The sequence below is a fragment of the Moschus berezovskii genome, chromosome 21 (genome assembly GCF_049115385.1).
Source record: "Moschus berezovskii isolate FMDL1 chromosome 21, NW_MosBer_1.0, whole genome shotgun sequence".
Classification (NCBI taxonomy): Eukaryota; Metazoa; Chordata; class Mammalia; order Artiodactyla; family Moschidae; genus Moschus; species Moschus berezovskii.
In genome coordinates, this window is record NC_142480.1 from 36,473,525 (window position 1) to 36,487,902 (window position 14,378).

Consider the following 14,378-nt stretch of genomic DNA (forward strand, 5'->3'; position numbering starts at 1 on the left):
CGGTAGACTCTGGGAGATGGCGGACAGGGAAGCCTGGTGTGCTGCAGCCCATGGGGTCGCAAAGAGTCATACACGGTTGAGCGACTGAACAACAGGAGGCCTGCTGTTGGTAACCAAGCTGCCTCCAGCAGCCTCCAAGAGCCTTTATCTCTGTAGCACTTGACCAAGTCATCCTTTGGGATAAAATTGCCTTAGGGCACTAAAGAAAAGAACCAACTTCTTTTGCTGGGTTGGGGGTCGGGCATAGAGAGACTCTGGATAACTGAAATCCAGAGGCAGTCCCAAAGTTCTGTTTAAGTGGATTCTGACTTCCTTCTGTCCACATCACCCTTCCTTTCCCTCAGCAACCTAATGAATGGTGAGACTTCCAGTTTTTAAAAATACCTTTTTGTCCACGTTGCATACAGCATGTGGAATCTTAGTTCGCCAACCAGGGATGGAACCCATGCCCCCTGCATTGGAAGCTTGGAGTCTTAAGCCCAGGACCACGAAGGACGTCCCCTGAGACTTCCAGTTTTAACAGAAAGTGCTGCAGAATGTTTGCTGTGTGCAAGGCTCTGTGCTGAGCACTTTAGGGAGGACAGTTGCTCAGGAAACCTGCTACAAGATGCCTGTTTTAAATGTCACAGGAGTAGAGAAGTTCATAGGCCTGTCTGACTGCTCAGAGCAGGACTGAGCCTTGTTGACTGGAAGGAAAGAGGTGTCCCAGGGACGTGGGCCAGCTGGGAGTCCACCACTCCATCGTGGCAGTCCTGCATTCTGAAGGAATGAGGATCTGGATGAATGGGCAGGGGCTGAAGAGCCCACCTGTTCCCTGAGCCATGCTGGAGCAGAGGAGAGGGCAGTTAGGGCCCTAGCTGCATTTACCCCATTTGCCAGTGGGGTGCTGAGGTCAGAGTGACAACCACTGCCTTCTCCCAGGAAAAAGCTCTTGAAGTTGTCATCATCTTGGGTAGGCCTGTTTCTCAGAGAAGGTGCTAGCTTCGCTGATGATTTTTATAGAATTCTGGAAGCTTAGCAGAATAGAACATTTGGTCTGAAATTCTCGCTGTTGTTTGGAGTCTCTCTAGGCTGCCATGGCTCCTACTGGGCAAGAGGCAGAAGCCTCTGAGGCCCTGCCTCTGCTCTGGACCAAGTCCAGCTCATCCTCCACACAGCTGATGTGTCCCCCTGCCACCTTCCCTGACTTCCAGGCAGTATCCTCTTGGCCCTCTGTGATCTGGCCCCTGTCTACTTCCTAGCTCCGCCCCTATCACACACCAACCCTGCGGGGCTCCCTGTCTCCTTGCCAGACAGGACAGCCTTGGCTGAGGCCTGTTGCTTCTTACCTTTGCATATGCTTTTCCACTCTTACTGGAAGACCATTCTTCTCCTGGCTGCTTCCCGCACACCTCCAGATTTACCTGGATGCCACTGCCTTTGGAAAGCCTTGCCTGGCCAACTCAGGCAGGATTCGGTGGTCCTAGCCCAGGCTCCCATTGTGCCCCGTGTTACTTATTTTACTGTGGAATTGCAATAGTGAGTCTGTGTCTCCCTGAAACTGGGATCTCCTGGAAGGCAGGGGTTGTCCTGTTCCTCACAAAACCTGGCAAGTCATTCCAAGCTTTTTGTACAGGCAGAATTTTTAAAAGTTGTGTGTTGGGGGCTGGAGGAGGATGAAGGAGGGGCTGTCTTGCTCCTTTGGCACCCAACCTAGGAGCCATAAAAGCAAAGACTGATAAATTTGACTACAGAAAAACAATTCCACCTAGCAGTAGCCCAAAGGCGAGGTTCCCAAATGGCACAGTGGTAAGGAATCCACCTGCCAATGCAGGAGACAAGAGCCTGGGCTCGATCCCTGGGTTGGGAAGATCTCCAAAGAGCTTCTATCAACTTACACTCCTACCAGCAAAGTACGAGGGTGCCACTTCCTCACCTTCACCAACCTAGTAAGTTGAAAACCCTCATTTCAGCTAGAAATCCCCTCCCTTTCCAGAACCACGGTGTGGCTGAGGCCTTCACCATAGCCTGGCTTCCCTGACTTAGCCTCTGGCTTCCTCCCCGACTCCAGCTTCTCAAGTCTCCAATCTGTCCTGCATGTGCCATGCCGCAGATCTTTACTACACTCCACGCTTACCATGAGGCTGCCCTGCTGCACAGCTCCTGACCACCCCCCCCCGCCCCGCCAGCATGCAGAGTCCAGGACCCCACCCGGGTACCCACATCAGCACGTGGCAGTGTGTCTCCACCCTCTGCCTCTGTTCTCACTACGCTGGCCCTCCAGGGAGCACCAGCCTGAGTGCCACTCCCTCCAAAAGGCATTGCCTGTCTGCTTCTCAATTCTGAAAACTCATTTCAGTGTGACATTTTGTCTGAACAAGTCTATTACGGAAGCATTGCATATGGTAGTCAAGGACTGGAAACACTCGCCATCTAGTAACAAGGTTGGTTAATGTGGGACTTACCTAGTGGTCCAGTGGTCAAGAACCGGCCTTGCAGTGCAGGGGACGTGGTTATCGATCCCTGGTCAGGGAACTGAGATCCCACATGCCGCGGAGCAACTGAAGCCAGAACGCTACAACTACTGAACCCACGTGCCACAACTAGAGTACAGATACCGCGACGAAAGATCCTGCACGAGGCAGCAAAGATCCTGCGCGCTGCAACTAAGGCTCGACCCAGCCAAATAAATATATTTTTTTAAAAGTTGGTTAAAAAAAATCAGGGTCATCCTTGCACTGGAACATCACGCAGCCACAGTGAGGAAGCTCTCTAGGTTTGACCTGGGAAGATGTCTGAGGTACATTATTAAACAAAACGCAAGATGGAGAACAATATATATTGCATGTTAGCTTGTGTATTAAAAAAAAAAAATGAGAAAATGAGGATCTATTTTCTAGAATACCTATTGAAAAACAATTCAGTCCATTGTTTGCTTCTCAGCAGGGGAGCTGAGTGGTTGAGAAACAAAGGTGGGCAGCTGACTTCATGTTAGGTTTTGAGCCAGATGAATATATTATCCACCATGAAAGCCATAAATACATGTATTTTTTAAAGGGTTCCCTCTGCCCTTTATCCAGAAGTTCTTAAAAATGACTTGGCAGGGAGTTGATGCAAAAGACTTGGCAGGGGTATCTGGAGATTTCCATCAAGGCCTTTGGAGTAGAAATGGTCTGTTTTTCTTGTCATGAGCTATTAATAGAGGAAGATGACTTCTGAGTATCCGTGAGTGCTCCTTGTAAGTTTTTGAGGTCCCACTCATTGGAAAAGACTGATGCTGGGAAAGGTTGGGGGTGGGAGGAGAAGGGGACGACGGAGAATGAGATGGCTGGATGGCATCACCGACTCTGTGGACATGAGTTTGAGTGAACTCCGGGAGTTGGTGATGGACAGGGAGGCCTGGCGTGCTGTGATTCATGGGGTCGTGGAGAGTCGGACACGACTGAGCGACTGAACTGAACTGAACTGATCTCAAGGAGCTAATGGTCTTATGGGAAGAAGACTCAAGGCTTTAAAACAGTTAAAACAATCAAGTGATGGAGAAAATAAAAAGTGAAACTGTGTGACATAGACTCTTAAGTGCCGTGATTCAGAATTGAGAAGCAGCCAGGCGATGCCCTTGGGAGGGAGTGGCACTCAGGCTAGTGCTCCCTGGAGGGCCAGCATAGTGAGAACAGAGGCAGAGGGTGGAGACACACTGCCACGTGTTGATGGGGTCCTGGACTCTGCATGCTGGGGGGTCAGGAGCTGTGCAGCAGGGCAGCCCCATGGTGAGTGTGGAGTGTGATAAAGATCTGCGGCATGGAACATGCAGGACAGACTGGAGACTTGAGAAGCTGGAGTTGGGGAGGAAGCCAGAGGCTAAGTCAGGGAACCCAGGCTGTGCTGAAGGCCTCGGCCACACTCATGGTTCTGGAAAGGGAGGGGATGCCAAAGTGAGTTTTTTCCTTCATGATGTGAAGGAAAATGAGCAAGACTAAAGTGTCAGGCTTCCCTTGTAGCTCAGTTGGTAAAGAATCTGCCTGCAGTGCAGGAGATCTGGGTTCAGTCTCTGGGTTGGGAAGATCCCCTGGAGAAGGAAATGGCAACCCACTCCAGTATTTTTGCCTGGAGAATCCCATGGACTGAGAAGCCTGGTAGGCTATAGGCCATGGGGTCTCAAGAGTCAGACACGACTGAGCAACTAAACCAGCACCACAGAAAGTGTTAAAACCACAGTCCTTGTGGCGAGTAGGGGGAAGGAGAACTGAATGACAACTGTGCGCATGGTGGTGCAAGACTTATGAACGGTTCCCAGCCCCACCCACTAAAAAGAATTTTGCTTTGGGACTTCCCTGGTGACCCAGGGGTTAAGAATCCTCCTTTTAACACAGGGGATGCTGGTTCGATCCCTGACGCAGGGACCAAGGTCTCACACGCCACAGGGCGACTAAGCCTGCGCACCTCCACACACCGCAACCACTGAGCCCTGAGCGTGCACACGCTAGAGCCCCTGCTCTGCAACAGGAGAAGCCAGCACGTCACGACTAGAGGCTCGCCACAGCGAAGATCCAGCCCCAGACCGGCTTAACACAGTGCTTTCTCTCAGGATTGTTCAGCCTGCCCTCATGGTTCCTGAGCATTTTGTGGTGTGGAATTTGGGAAAGAACGGATTGAGATATAGAACTGAGAAGATGGGAGGAAAGGGGAAGGAATCTTACTTTTTGGGTTGGTCTCAGAGTCGCCTTTACCATGACAAATTCTGGTAATGGGTAAAGGGAGAAAAAAGGAAAGCATGGAGCAGAGACTTGGGGAGCTTCATCCTGAAGAGCTGAGAGGGGCCGAGTGGAGGGAGGGCAGCAGAGCCACGAAGGCTGTCCAGAAGTTGGGCTACAGTTCGGGAATTGACTTAATAGAGTTTCCAAACTGCTAAGAGGTACAAGGAGGTGGGGATGGGGAGTAAAAGGATTTTTGAGGAAGTTTGCTGAGGACTGTGAGTTTGACAGACTTTAATATTCTTCAAGAAACTCAAGTAAAGATTGGTTATTTATTTATATTGAAGTGCTGTGATTCATGGGGTCGCGGAGAGTTGGACACGACTGAGCGACTGAACTGAACTGATAGTTGATTTACAATATTGGTTTCAGGGATACAACACAGTGAGTCAGTATTTTTATAGATTATACTCCATTTAAAGTTATTATTTAAAATGGCTATATTCTCTGTGCTGTACAGCGTATCCTTGTGGCTTATTTATTTTATACATTGTAGTTCCCTGATAGCTCAGTTGGTAAAGAATCCTCCTGCAATGCAGGAGACCCCATTTCGATTCCCAGGTAGGGAAGATCCACTGGAGAAGGGATAGGCTACCCACTCCAGTATTCTTGGGCTTCCCTTGTGGCTCAGCTGGTAAAGAATCTGCCTGCAATGAGGGAGGCCTGGGTTTGATCCCTCGGTTGGGAAGATCCCTTGGAGAAGGAAAAGGCTACCCACTCCCGTATTCCGGCCTGGAGAATTCCATGAACTGTATAGTTCATGGGGTCTCAAAGAGTCGGACACGACTTAGTGACTTTCACTACAGTTTTGAAACAGGAGAGAAGGGGGCAGGGCACAACCTTTAAAAGAATATCATAGCTCAAGGATATGACATAAACTAATTAGAACCAAGTAGGTTCAAGGTGGTGGACAGCTCAACTTCCACTGACCTTGAGCCTCAGTATAAGCTCATTGTAACACATTAGCATGCTGCATGACATGGCTGCAGGGGCCAGGACAGTTGTAAGGCCAACCACAAAGGTCAAAAGTAGGCAGTGGCCCAGTTCCTGGAAACTCCTACCCCTTCCTCAAAATAGCTCGAATATTCCTACCACTCATTAGCCTATAAAACTACCCACCCCTATAAAAACTGACAACCCGATATCCTGGTGCTGTTCTTGCCCTCTGAGATGGCCCACACTCTAGAGTGTGTTTCTCTTTAAATACTTCTTACCTATCACTCTGTCTCTCACTGAATTCTTTCTGTGATGAGACATCATGGACTTGAACTTCATTAAGTTCTGAGACCAGGAGTGATCTCAGTTAAAAGACCAAGTCCCAATCTGATTTATAGTTTCAGTTTGCACCTCCTCATCCCCTATCCCTATCTTTTCCCTCCCCACTTTCCTCCCCCCACTGGAAATCACTAGAATACTAGATCTTTTAAATTTCTTTGCCAGTGTGCTTCTCTGGTTGTTGACATTGCAGGATTGAGCCATTTGAAGCCCTGGATTATATCTGGGTTATGTGTATGCGTTGTGTGGTCCTTATACTGCTGAGAGTTTCACTGAACTCTAAACACAAAGCCTCGTAATAGAATCAACTAGTATATTTAATTCCATTTTATAGATGGGAAAGTGAAGGTCACCCAGCCAGTTTCTCTTTCTGCCCTGAAGCCACGTGCAAATAGACTCCTGCCGCTGCAGAACAGAACTTCCATCCTCGTTAGCATTTACCTCCCTGGGGCCTGTGGAAACACCCCCTCCGCCACACACCACTACCACCACCAGATACCTTTTTTCAGTCCCAATTTAGCAGCTGCTTCTTTACATTTCCCATCCTGTAGCTTCCCTCATACATGCACTGTGGTTTCTTGGGCAGCACGAAAATCCGAAATGTCACGCAGATGCCTCTGAACAAAGAGCCCTAGAGTCAGCTCCCAGTGACTGACAGCTTGTTTACACCAAGAGCTTCCTGGTGGAACCAAATATTCCATAATATTCGAGGCAGGCTTGGTGCTGCCTGGGGCAAGGCAAGGGGAAGGAGCAGGCCAGGGGAGCTGCTAGCTGTCTAATAGCAAAAGAATGCCAGCAGTATCACAGTAGGCGGCTGTGAGGGCAAGGGCCAGATGGGAGATGAGAACTTCTGGGCCTTTGGAGGACAGCTGCTAATCCAGGTGTGATCTAGGAGCATGTCAGTTACTTGCTGTAACAGGCTGGCCTCATGGCAGCTTTATCTGCTACAGTGACATGGTTACTGTTTGCCTGCTGGCCCAGATAACAGGTCACTGGGACTGGAGGCCCCGCAGACTCCTTCTGGGGCCTCTGGATTCCTGGAAAAGGGGAGGGGGGAGAGTTCAAAGGTGCCTTCTGTTTGTGTGGGCAAGGTAGATGAGGGCTGAAGGGTTTCCGGCTATAGCGATTGGCTTGAAAGCCGCCCACAGAAACACGTGGATGCACGCAGGAAGGAGAGGCTGGAATGCTCCTCAGGGCCTGAAGGGAGCTTGGGGGTGGAGGTGAAGATCATTTCTTATTTTGGGGAGAGATCAGGGCTTGGGGGCTCATATGTCACTGGGAGCTTCTGAAAACCCCTGTCTTCGGTAGTGGAGAAGTTGAGCTCTAGAGCCCCACAGTGAGGGGAGGAGAGGAAGCTGGCATGATGGGAACCAGGGAGGGAAGGCATGGAAGGGTGCTCATGTTTATCTAGCACCTGACCTGTGCCAGATACATGCTTTGCTTACCTTATCTCATTTCATCCTCTAAGCAGCCTTCAAGATAGGCATTGCTATCCCCATTAAAAATAATAATAATAATAACCTGAAGCTCAGAGAGAAGGAAATAGAAATCCTCCCAACTGCATACCAACGTGGCCTCTTAGAAGGGAAAGGAGAAAGTGTTGTGAAGCTGCTCACATGGCCTGGACCTGAGCTGGGGATGGAGAGAGGCGCAAGTAGGCTGACATGCATCTTGTTGTCGAAGGCGGGCTTTTCTGAGAGTGAAAAGGGGCAGTAAATGTGCCGGGACAATAGGCATCAAGTGGGACTGTCCTGGGAAAACCAGGATGCGTGGCCCCCCTACCACAGAGCACCTGAAGGAAGGACTGTTCAGAAGCCATGCCCTGTGAAGTCACAACTACCATTTATGATGTAATCCTCATAGCAATCCCTAAGGGAGAGTGTATTATCCCATTTGACAGATGAACAGACTGAGGCTCAAAAGCATCCCTTCACTTTCTCAAGGTCCCACTGCTTTTAAGTGGGGAAGATCTGGCTGGCTGCAAGTTCTGGTTCTTGCTGTGAGTCACGCTGCCTCCCAGGTTCAGGGCTTTGGAGGAATACCAGAGAAAGAGACCAACTGGAGAGGCGGAGGTAAAGGGCTTGAGTCTTGGAGTGTGACAGCCTCTGTGTGGCCTCTTCCAGCACATCACGTGAGCAGTGGCTGGGGACACTGGGGTGCTGGGGCAGGGTGGAGGCCCCAAAGGCTTCTGCAGCCTGTCCTGATCTTCGTGGACCTCCAGGGGGCAGTGGCCAAGGCCGGAATTTCTAGGAAAAAAGAAAAATCATTGTTGTGTTGCTGCATGCCTATGACTGGTGAACAGGAACACTGAGAAATTGAATGGTAGGTATCCTGGAGTCAGGACTGTCCCCTCTGGTCTATCAACCCCTTTTCCTTCCAGCTCAGTTCCTCTGGGGCTCCTGGAGAGACTGGGGGGTGGTGTCTAGGATGCAGGAATACTCTAGGTCGGGGGCAGAAAGCCTGCAAGGTCACGCACATGTGGCGGGTTTGTGAGCCTTGGGGTTAGTTCCTGCTCCGTCCTCCAGCCAGCCTGACATTCCAGGAATGGATCAGCAGCCATAACACAGACAATGGAGGGCCCGGTCCAAACCTCAGATGACCTTTGCAGGCTCCTTAACTCATTGCATCACAGGTGGATGGGCAGGGAATTGGACACTGGTCATCCCGCCAGTCAGAACACACCACCTGTGTGTTCTCAGACCTGGGCTGGCAGGGCTGATAAGGGAAGAGAAGTCCCTGCCCTAAGGGATGACGAGTCTGCCTGGGGTACTTCCCTCAAGTACAGTAGCCTGTGGCCTCTGCAAGTTAATGTTGCATAATCAAGGGCTGATCATGTTTCTTCGTTCATAAAAAATCTTTTAAAAAAATTAGTAGACTTCATTTTTTAGAGCAGTTTTAAGTTTACAGGGAAAGTGAGGGGAAAATGCAGAGAGTTTCCATACACCTTCCTCTCCTACATGCACAACCTCCCCATATCCATTCATTTCTCAGATTCTGTGTTCCACACACTGTCCTGGACCAAAGGCCCAGCCCTATCATCAAGGAACAGGGAGGGAGGAAGGGATGGAGGTAAGTAGGCCTAGGGTGCCAAGGGAGCCCAGCAGAACAGTCCACCCAGCCTGCAGGGGTGGTCTGAGGCGTGAGGAAGGACCTCAGAGGAAGTTCCCAAAGTGTTAGTCTCCCAGTTGTGTCCGACTCTGCAACACCATGGACTGTAGCCTACCAGGTTTCTCTGTCCATGGGATTCTCCAGGCAAGAATACTGGAGTGGGTTGCCATGCCCTCCTCCAGGGCATTTTCTCAAACCCAGGAATTGAACCTGCATTGAAGGCAGATTCTTTACCATCTGAGCCACCTGGGAAACCCAGAGGAGATTCCACCTGGGCTAAATTCTAAGGGTGTGGGCATTAGCAAAGAGTAGGGATGGAAGGATTGAGGTGCAGTGTGTACAAAGGCCTGGAGCCCGAAGGCACACTTGACCCAGATTCTGTAAAGCCCAAAGCTAACCAGTTTAGTCTGAGGAGGAAGGGGCCAGGTAGGCTAGAGTCGGTGGGAGGGGCTTACCAGTATGGGTGGGGCCAGCACTGACCCTTGAAATAGTAAGAAAGCTCAGGTACTGGATTGTGCAATTTGTGGCTTTAAATGTGTCCTGAAGATGCTTCAGGAGCTTTCACTGTTGCCTCAAGTACCAGCCCCTTGAGAACAGGATGGGTTTTTCTGGTGGCCCGGGGCTAACCCCTGCTTCGCTTCTGCCCAGATACAGCCTTGACCGACAGTCTCACATCTCACAAGGAAGCGGACAAAGCCCACCTGGCAAAAGTCAGGGGCTTCTCGGATCATGTCAGGTTTTCTCCATTTATTCATCCCTGGTGGTAGTTCCAAGGGAAGAGGGGTACGAGGGAAAGGAAGCCTTTTCTAATAGAGGAGGCTGACCAAGGCACAGGGAGAGCAAGGACTTGGACCCCTGTCCGCCACATTCAAGAGGCAGCGCCTGAGCCCCCTGGGATGGGCAGCCACCAGGACCGGATTAGGGGAGGATGCCCCGTGCAGCCGAGCCTCAGAGCCTTGCTCACTTGGTTAGAAAGTGCAGACAGTAAAGTATGCCTTTTCCCTGTGGCTCTGAAAGAGGAATGAGGATGAAGGGGCTCTGAGGTCATCAGAGAGCAAAGATAGTCCTGGACTAGACTAGACTGGAGAATTCCCAAAGGAGTCCTTCAGTAAGAGCCAAACCTCTTACCCGCCCCCACGACTCTGCCTGCAGCCAAGGAGCCCCACCTGGTGCAGAGAACCTGACTTTAGAGGTCTTGGGCGGTGAACACGCCCCTCTCACGCGCTTCCGGGGGAGGAGACTCACATGAGCCGGGCCCTGTGTGCTAGGCGCTTTGCACACAGGACTTGTACTTCATCTGTCATCCTGTGAGGTGCGCACTGCTACCATCCCCGTCTTAGTGGTGAGTAAACTGAAGCTGGGGGAGGTGAAGTGACTCACCAAAGGCACAAACTGGTGGTAGTGGGTAGAAGGGAATAAGGTGAGCAGAGGCCCAACAGGATAGGGCCTGGGCCAACAGCAGTTGGCTGTGGGAAACCAAGGCAGCTGCCTATGAAATGAGAACTTTCTCCCTTATGAGCTGAAGTGAACATACAACAAGGCACATCGCTTCCCCCAAAGTTTGGGCTGTATTAATAGTGGCATGGCATGCAGGTCAAAGGAGGAGATTGTTCCTGTACCTGAAGGGCTAGGATCCTTTCAGGGCCCCCACTGCCTAATAGCCATATAAGAGCCAGCACGCTGTACCAGACTGGATGGACAGGAAGAAGCAGCCTGGGGAGACCGGTATATCCCAGACCTTTGAGGAATCTCCTGGAGGCAGAGTTCAACCCCATAGAGGGAGAAACATTCTGGAACTTAGGACTTATGAGAATGGAGTGGAAAATGTGAGGTAGTGAGCCTCTTATGCTGGGAGCAGATGCCGAAGGACCAGAGATGCAGAGAGGGCTCCTGCCAGCCTAACGGGTGAGATAGATTCAGCCCTCGCATTCATGGAGCACAGAGTGTCCACCTTCCCACCACACATGTCCCGCAAACACAGGGTTTCAGGCCACACGGATGGTGGAGCTGACCCTGCCTAGCCTGGGCTGGGCTCTAGGTTTGTTCTGTGGTTCTGCTTAGACTGCTTTGGGGAAAACAGGTATTGGAAATGGTGGAGGTCTCAGACCTGTGAACTGGCTGCTGCTGGACTATCTGAGGTCACTTTTTTCAGAATGCTGAATATTTTCTAGTGCCCTGGACCTTCCAGCTCCATCATGGAGTCCCCACTCAGTCAGAACCTAGGAGAAGCCAACAAACCGCTGCCCTGTGTTCCCATCACCTGTGTGGACAGCAGGACTTCCCTGAGCACCCTGATCTCTATAAAGAGAGGAGATCCTGGCCCTCACACCTCAGAACTCTCACTCTGGATCCCCTCTGTCTCTGATATTCTGTAGTCCCCAGACTTTGCCCTTTTTCTTGACAAGGGCTCCAAGCCACGTCCACTGCAACTTCCTGCTGCCATCCACCAGCCTCCAGCCCTGGCCCTGCCAATGGTTCTCTCACCTGTCTTCTGCTCTCCGCTTGGCCTGCCTAGCCTCTGCTGAGTTTGAAGGGCTAGTCACGATCTTATTAATTGAATTAGAGCATATAATATGTGACCCAGATCAAGCTAGAGAGCACTTTCAGGTCCATCCTTTTAAAATGGCTCGATCCCCTAGACTCCCACAGCTTTATTATTGGACACTTGGCAGCTGTTGCCTTTTATTCCAGCTAGCTGCCGGAGGGTGAAGCATTCTGGGAGCTGTTTGTTTTTCTCCCTGCCTGACCTAGCACAGTGTGAGGCCCATTGGAGGTGCCCCTTGAGGCCCATTAGATGGAGGGGTGTCGAGTTTCCCAGGTGTGTCTTAGCCTATGTGCTCAGTCGCCCCCTCAGAAATGCGGGAGAGGTGACAGGTGAACCATGGGGTCATGGGAATGCAAGAAAAGCCCTGAGAACCGAGTGTGCTAGCTCTGCTCAGGTGACCGGCCTCCCCAGTGTGCAGGCCTGGAGGCACACATTCCCAGCAGAAGGTTCAGGTGTGTAGAACTCCGTGTATGGAATGCCCTTTCTAGAGGGCACTGGCTACAGCATGGGGCTGGCCAAGCTCTCATCCTGGGCCCTGGGACTTGAGGCTTGAGCACCCACCATGGCAGGATCAGATAGCTGAAGGAAGAGGGCCAGGCCCAGCTCCGGGGAGCCTTTGAAGTCAGATGCCTGGTGCAGAATGTTCTGAGGGAGGCGAGAACACACAGATTCTCGGGTGGAGGCCAAGACCCCTGCTGCTGACCTAAGGGAATCTATCCCTGTCTCCTCTTGCTTCAAGGCCTTGGGAGATGGTGCCCTCCAGGAAATAGAGCCATGGCCTGGGCTTGAGCAGCAAAATGGGCGCAGCAGGAAGGAGTTGAAGGGAAGTGGAAGGCACGGTAATGTGGGGATGGGGTGTGGTACATGAAGTTCAACAGCTGTCCTGAAAAACCGTGTCTCCAGTCTGTTGGAAAACTTGAAGACTCACTCCCTCTTTGCTCTAGGCAGAGAGGGACCTCTTCTCTGAGGTCCAGATGCCGGTTGTCACTGAGGGTCTTCCTCTTGGGTGGGTTCCGAGTCCCTAGGATCATCCTGTTCCTGGCTTCTCTTACCTTTTTGATTGTAGTAAATATTTAGGGGTCTCACTCAAGGCTTGGGGACACTAGGTGAATCTGACTTTACATCATATCCGTTAACTCAAGGCTCAGAATCTGATTTTACATCATATCTGTTAACTCCCAGGTCCATCTGAGACCAAAATTTGCTTTAAGGCAGCATGGTGGCAATGTCTTATGAGGGATGGGCTCTCCCTCCATGATTAATAGAGGCATGATCACAAGCATATGCTGTTAATAGGGAAGGAGAGAGAGAAGGAAGAGAAGTGCATACCAATGGTCCGTGTAGATGATAAGGATTGAGGTGTCTTAGATCAGCCTCTGAATGGGGGAGGCTGGGATGTGAACATTTCCTGAGGACCTGTGGTGTGCCAAGCACTTGCTTGTGTATGATCAGCAGGTATATTATTATTTTTATTTTGCTAAGAGGGAAGATGATGCATGGAGGATTTACCCAATCAGAATAAAAAATGTGGAGATGGGTTTTGAGCCAGGTGTGGCCACCTCCAAGGTTGGTCCTCTTTCTTCTCCATGGAAAGTGATCTCCAGTTGCTATGAGTATGCCTTCAGGACGGGATGTCAGCCGCCAAATAGAGAGCTAGTTTTCAGACATTTGAGGGAAGTCTTTAACGTGTAAGAGAGGCCAAAGCAACAGAAGGGGAATGTCTCTGAGATTTGATTTGGTGGCACCAGTGTACAGAGAGGCTGAGCTTTTGGTAACAGAAAAGTTAGAGCCCTGCTTTCTCTCTCCTTTCCCAGGTCATTAGGAAAGAAGCTCCACTCTAGGCAGCTGCAGTCAAGAACACAGGGTTCTCTCTATCCCCAGTGCCCAGCTGAGAGGTACAGGATATCCCTGGGAGTGGCAGGCCACCAGCATGTCTCATCTCCCTCACCTCTGTGTTGAGGTGTATTCCAGGTAAGAGTAACTGAGAAGCCTGGGGCCTTTTTCCTCAACCCGTTTCCCATGTCTACCCTGGACATGGAAGCCAGAGGATACTGAGGCCTTGACTCTGTCACTTATAGAGTGGAGGTTGCATTCTAGGAGAGGCTAGTTTAGAAGACCAAAGGCTACTGCCCCAACCCAGCATCCTTATAAAGCAGGGATATCACTCTAAGACACCAGTTTCAGAGCAGTGGTACAGATGTTTCATACAAAGAGGAAGTCCATAAAAGCTCCGATGTTCTCCTCAAGGGAACTGGCTTTATTTGCACCGAGTGGGGGAAATTCAAGCACGTGTGCTCTTACCACCAATGGAGATATTGGTGGTAAGAAATTAAGTCTGGTAGTGCTTGAGAAAAGCTAACTAAAAATTAGACCAACTAGAAGTTTGTAGAAAGAAGTAAAGAGCTAATTGTTCTCCTGAGAGCAGAACAAACTTCAGAGACTAGCCTCAAATACTACTCTGGTCACCAAAAACTTGGCCTCTCTGTACACTGATGCCAAATCCAATCTGGGAGATTGGATTTGGAAAAGGATAACTTTATTACTTTGCCAGGCAAAGGAGGACACACCAAGCTTCTGCCTTGAAAAACTGTGTCCCAACCTGAGAGGATTTGATGAAGGGTTTTATAACAGTGATTCAAAAGTGGGATCTCTGACAAGATTAGGCTGTGTGTAGGGCCTGCACTCCTTTAACCCCATCTCAAGTGGTCAGCTCTCCT

The 14,378-nt window shown here is 50.5% G+C and overlaps 1 protein-coding gene and 1 long non-coding RNA gene across 9 annotated transcripts in view; both read left to right on the forward strand.

Annotated features, from left to right (window-relative positions):
• PPCDC (phosphopantothenoylcysteine decarboxylase) overlaps nucleotides 1-5,029 on the forward strand; it is a 30,179-nt gene extending 25,150 nt beyond the window's left edge. For 5 of the 8 annotated variants that reach the window (XM_088829538.1, XM_055418130.2, XM_055418133.2 and 2 more), the window contains exon 6: nucleotides 4,353-5,010. In XM_088829538.1, the coding sequence (XP_088685664.1) occupies nucleotides 4,353-4,444 (92 nt within the window). In that variant the 3' untranslated portion in view covers nucleotides 4,445-5,010. Of the gene's footprint in view, nucleotides 1-4,352 lie in introns of all 8 variants that reach the window. The other 3 variants (XM_055418128.2, XM_055418129.2, XM_088829541.1) reach the window with 2 other exon arrangements.
• Nucleotides 5,030-9,559: 4,530 nt separating this feature from the next.
• Nucleotides 9,560-14,378, forward strand: part of LOC148774529 (uncharacterized) — a 50,882-nt gene continuing 46,063 nt past the window's right edge. The window contains exons 1-2 of the long non-coding RNA XR_016035634.1: nucleotides 9,560-10,458; nucleotides 13,476-13,632. This is a non-coding gene — a long non-coding RNA (uncharacterized LOC148774529). The remainder of the gene's footprint in view (nucleotides 10,459-13,475; nucleotides 13,633-14,378) is intronic.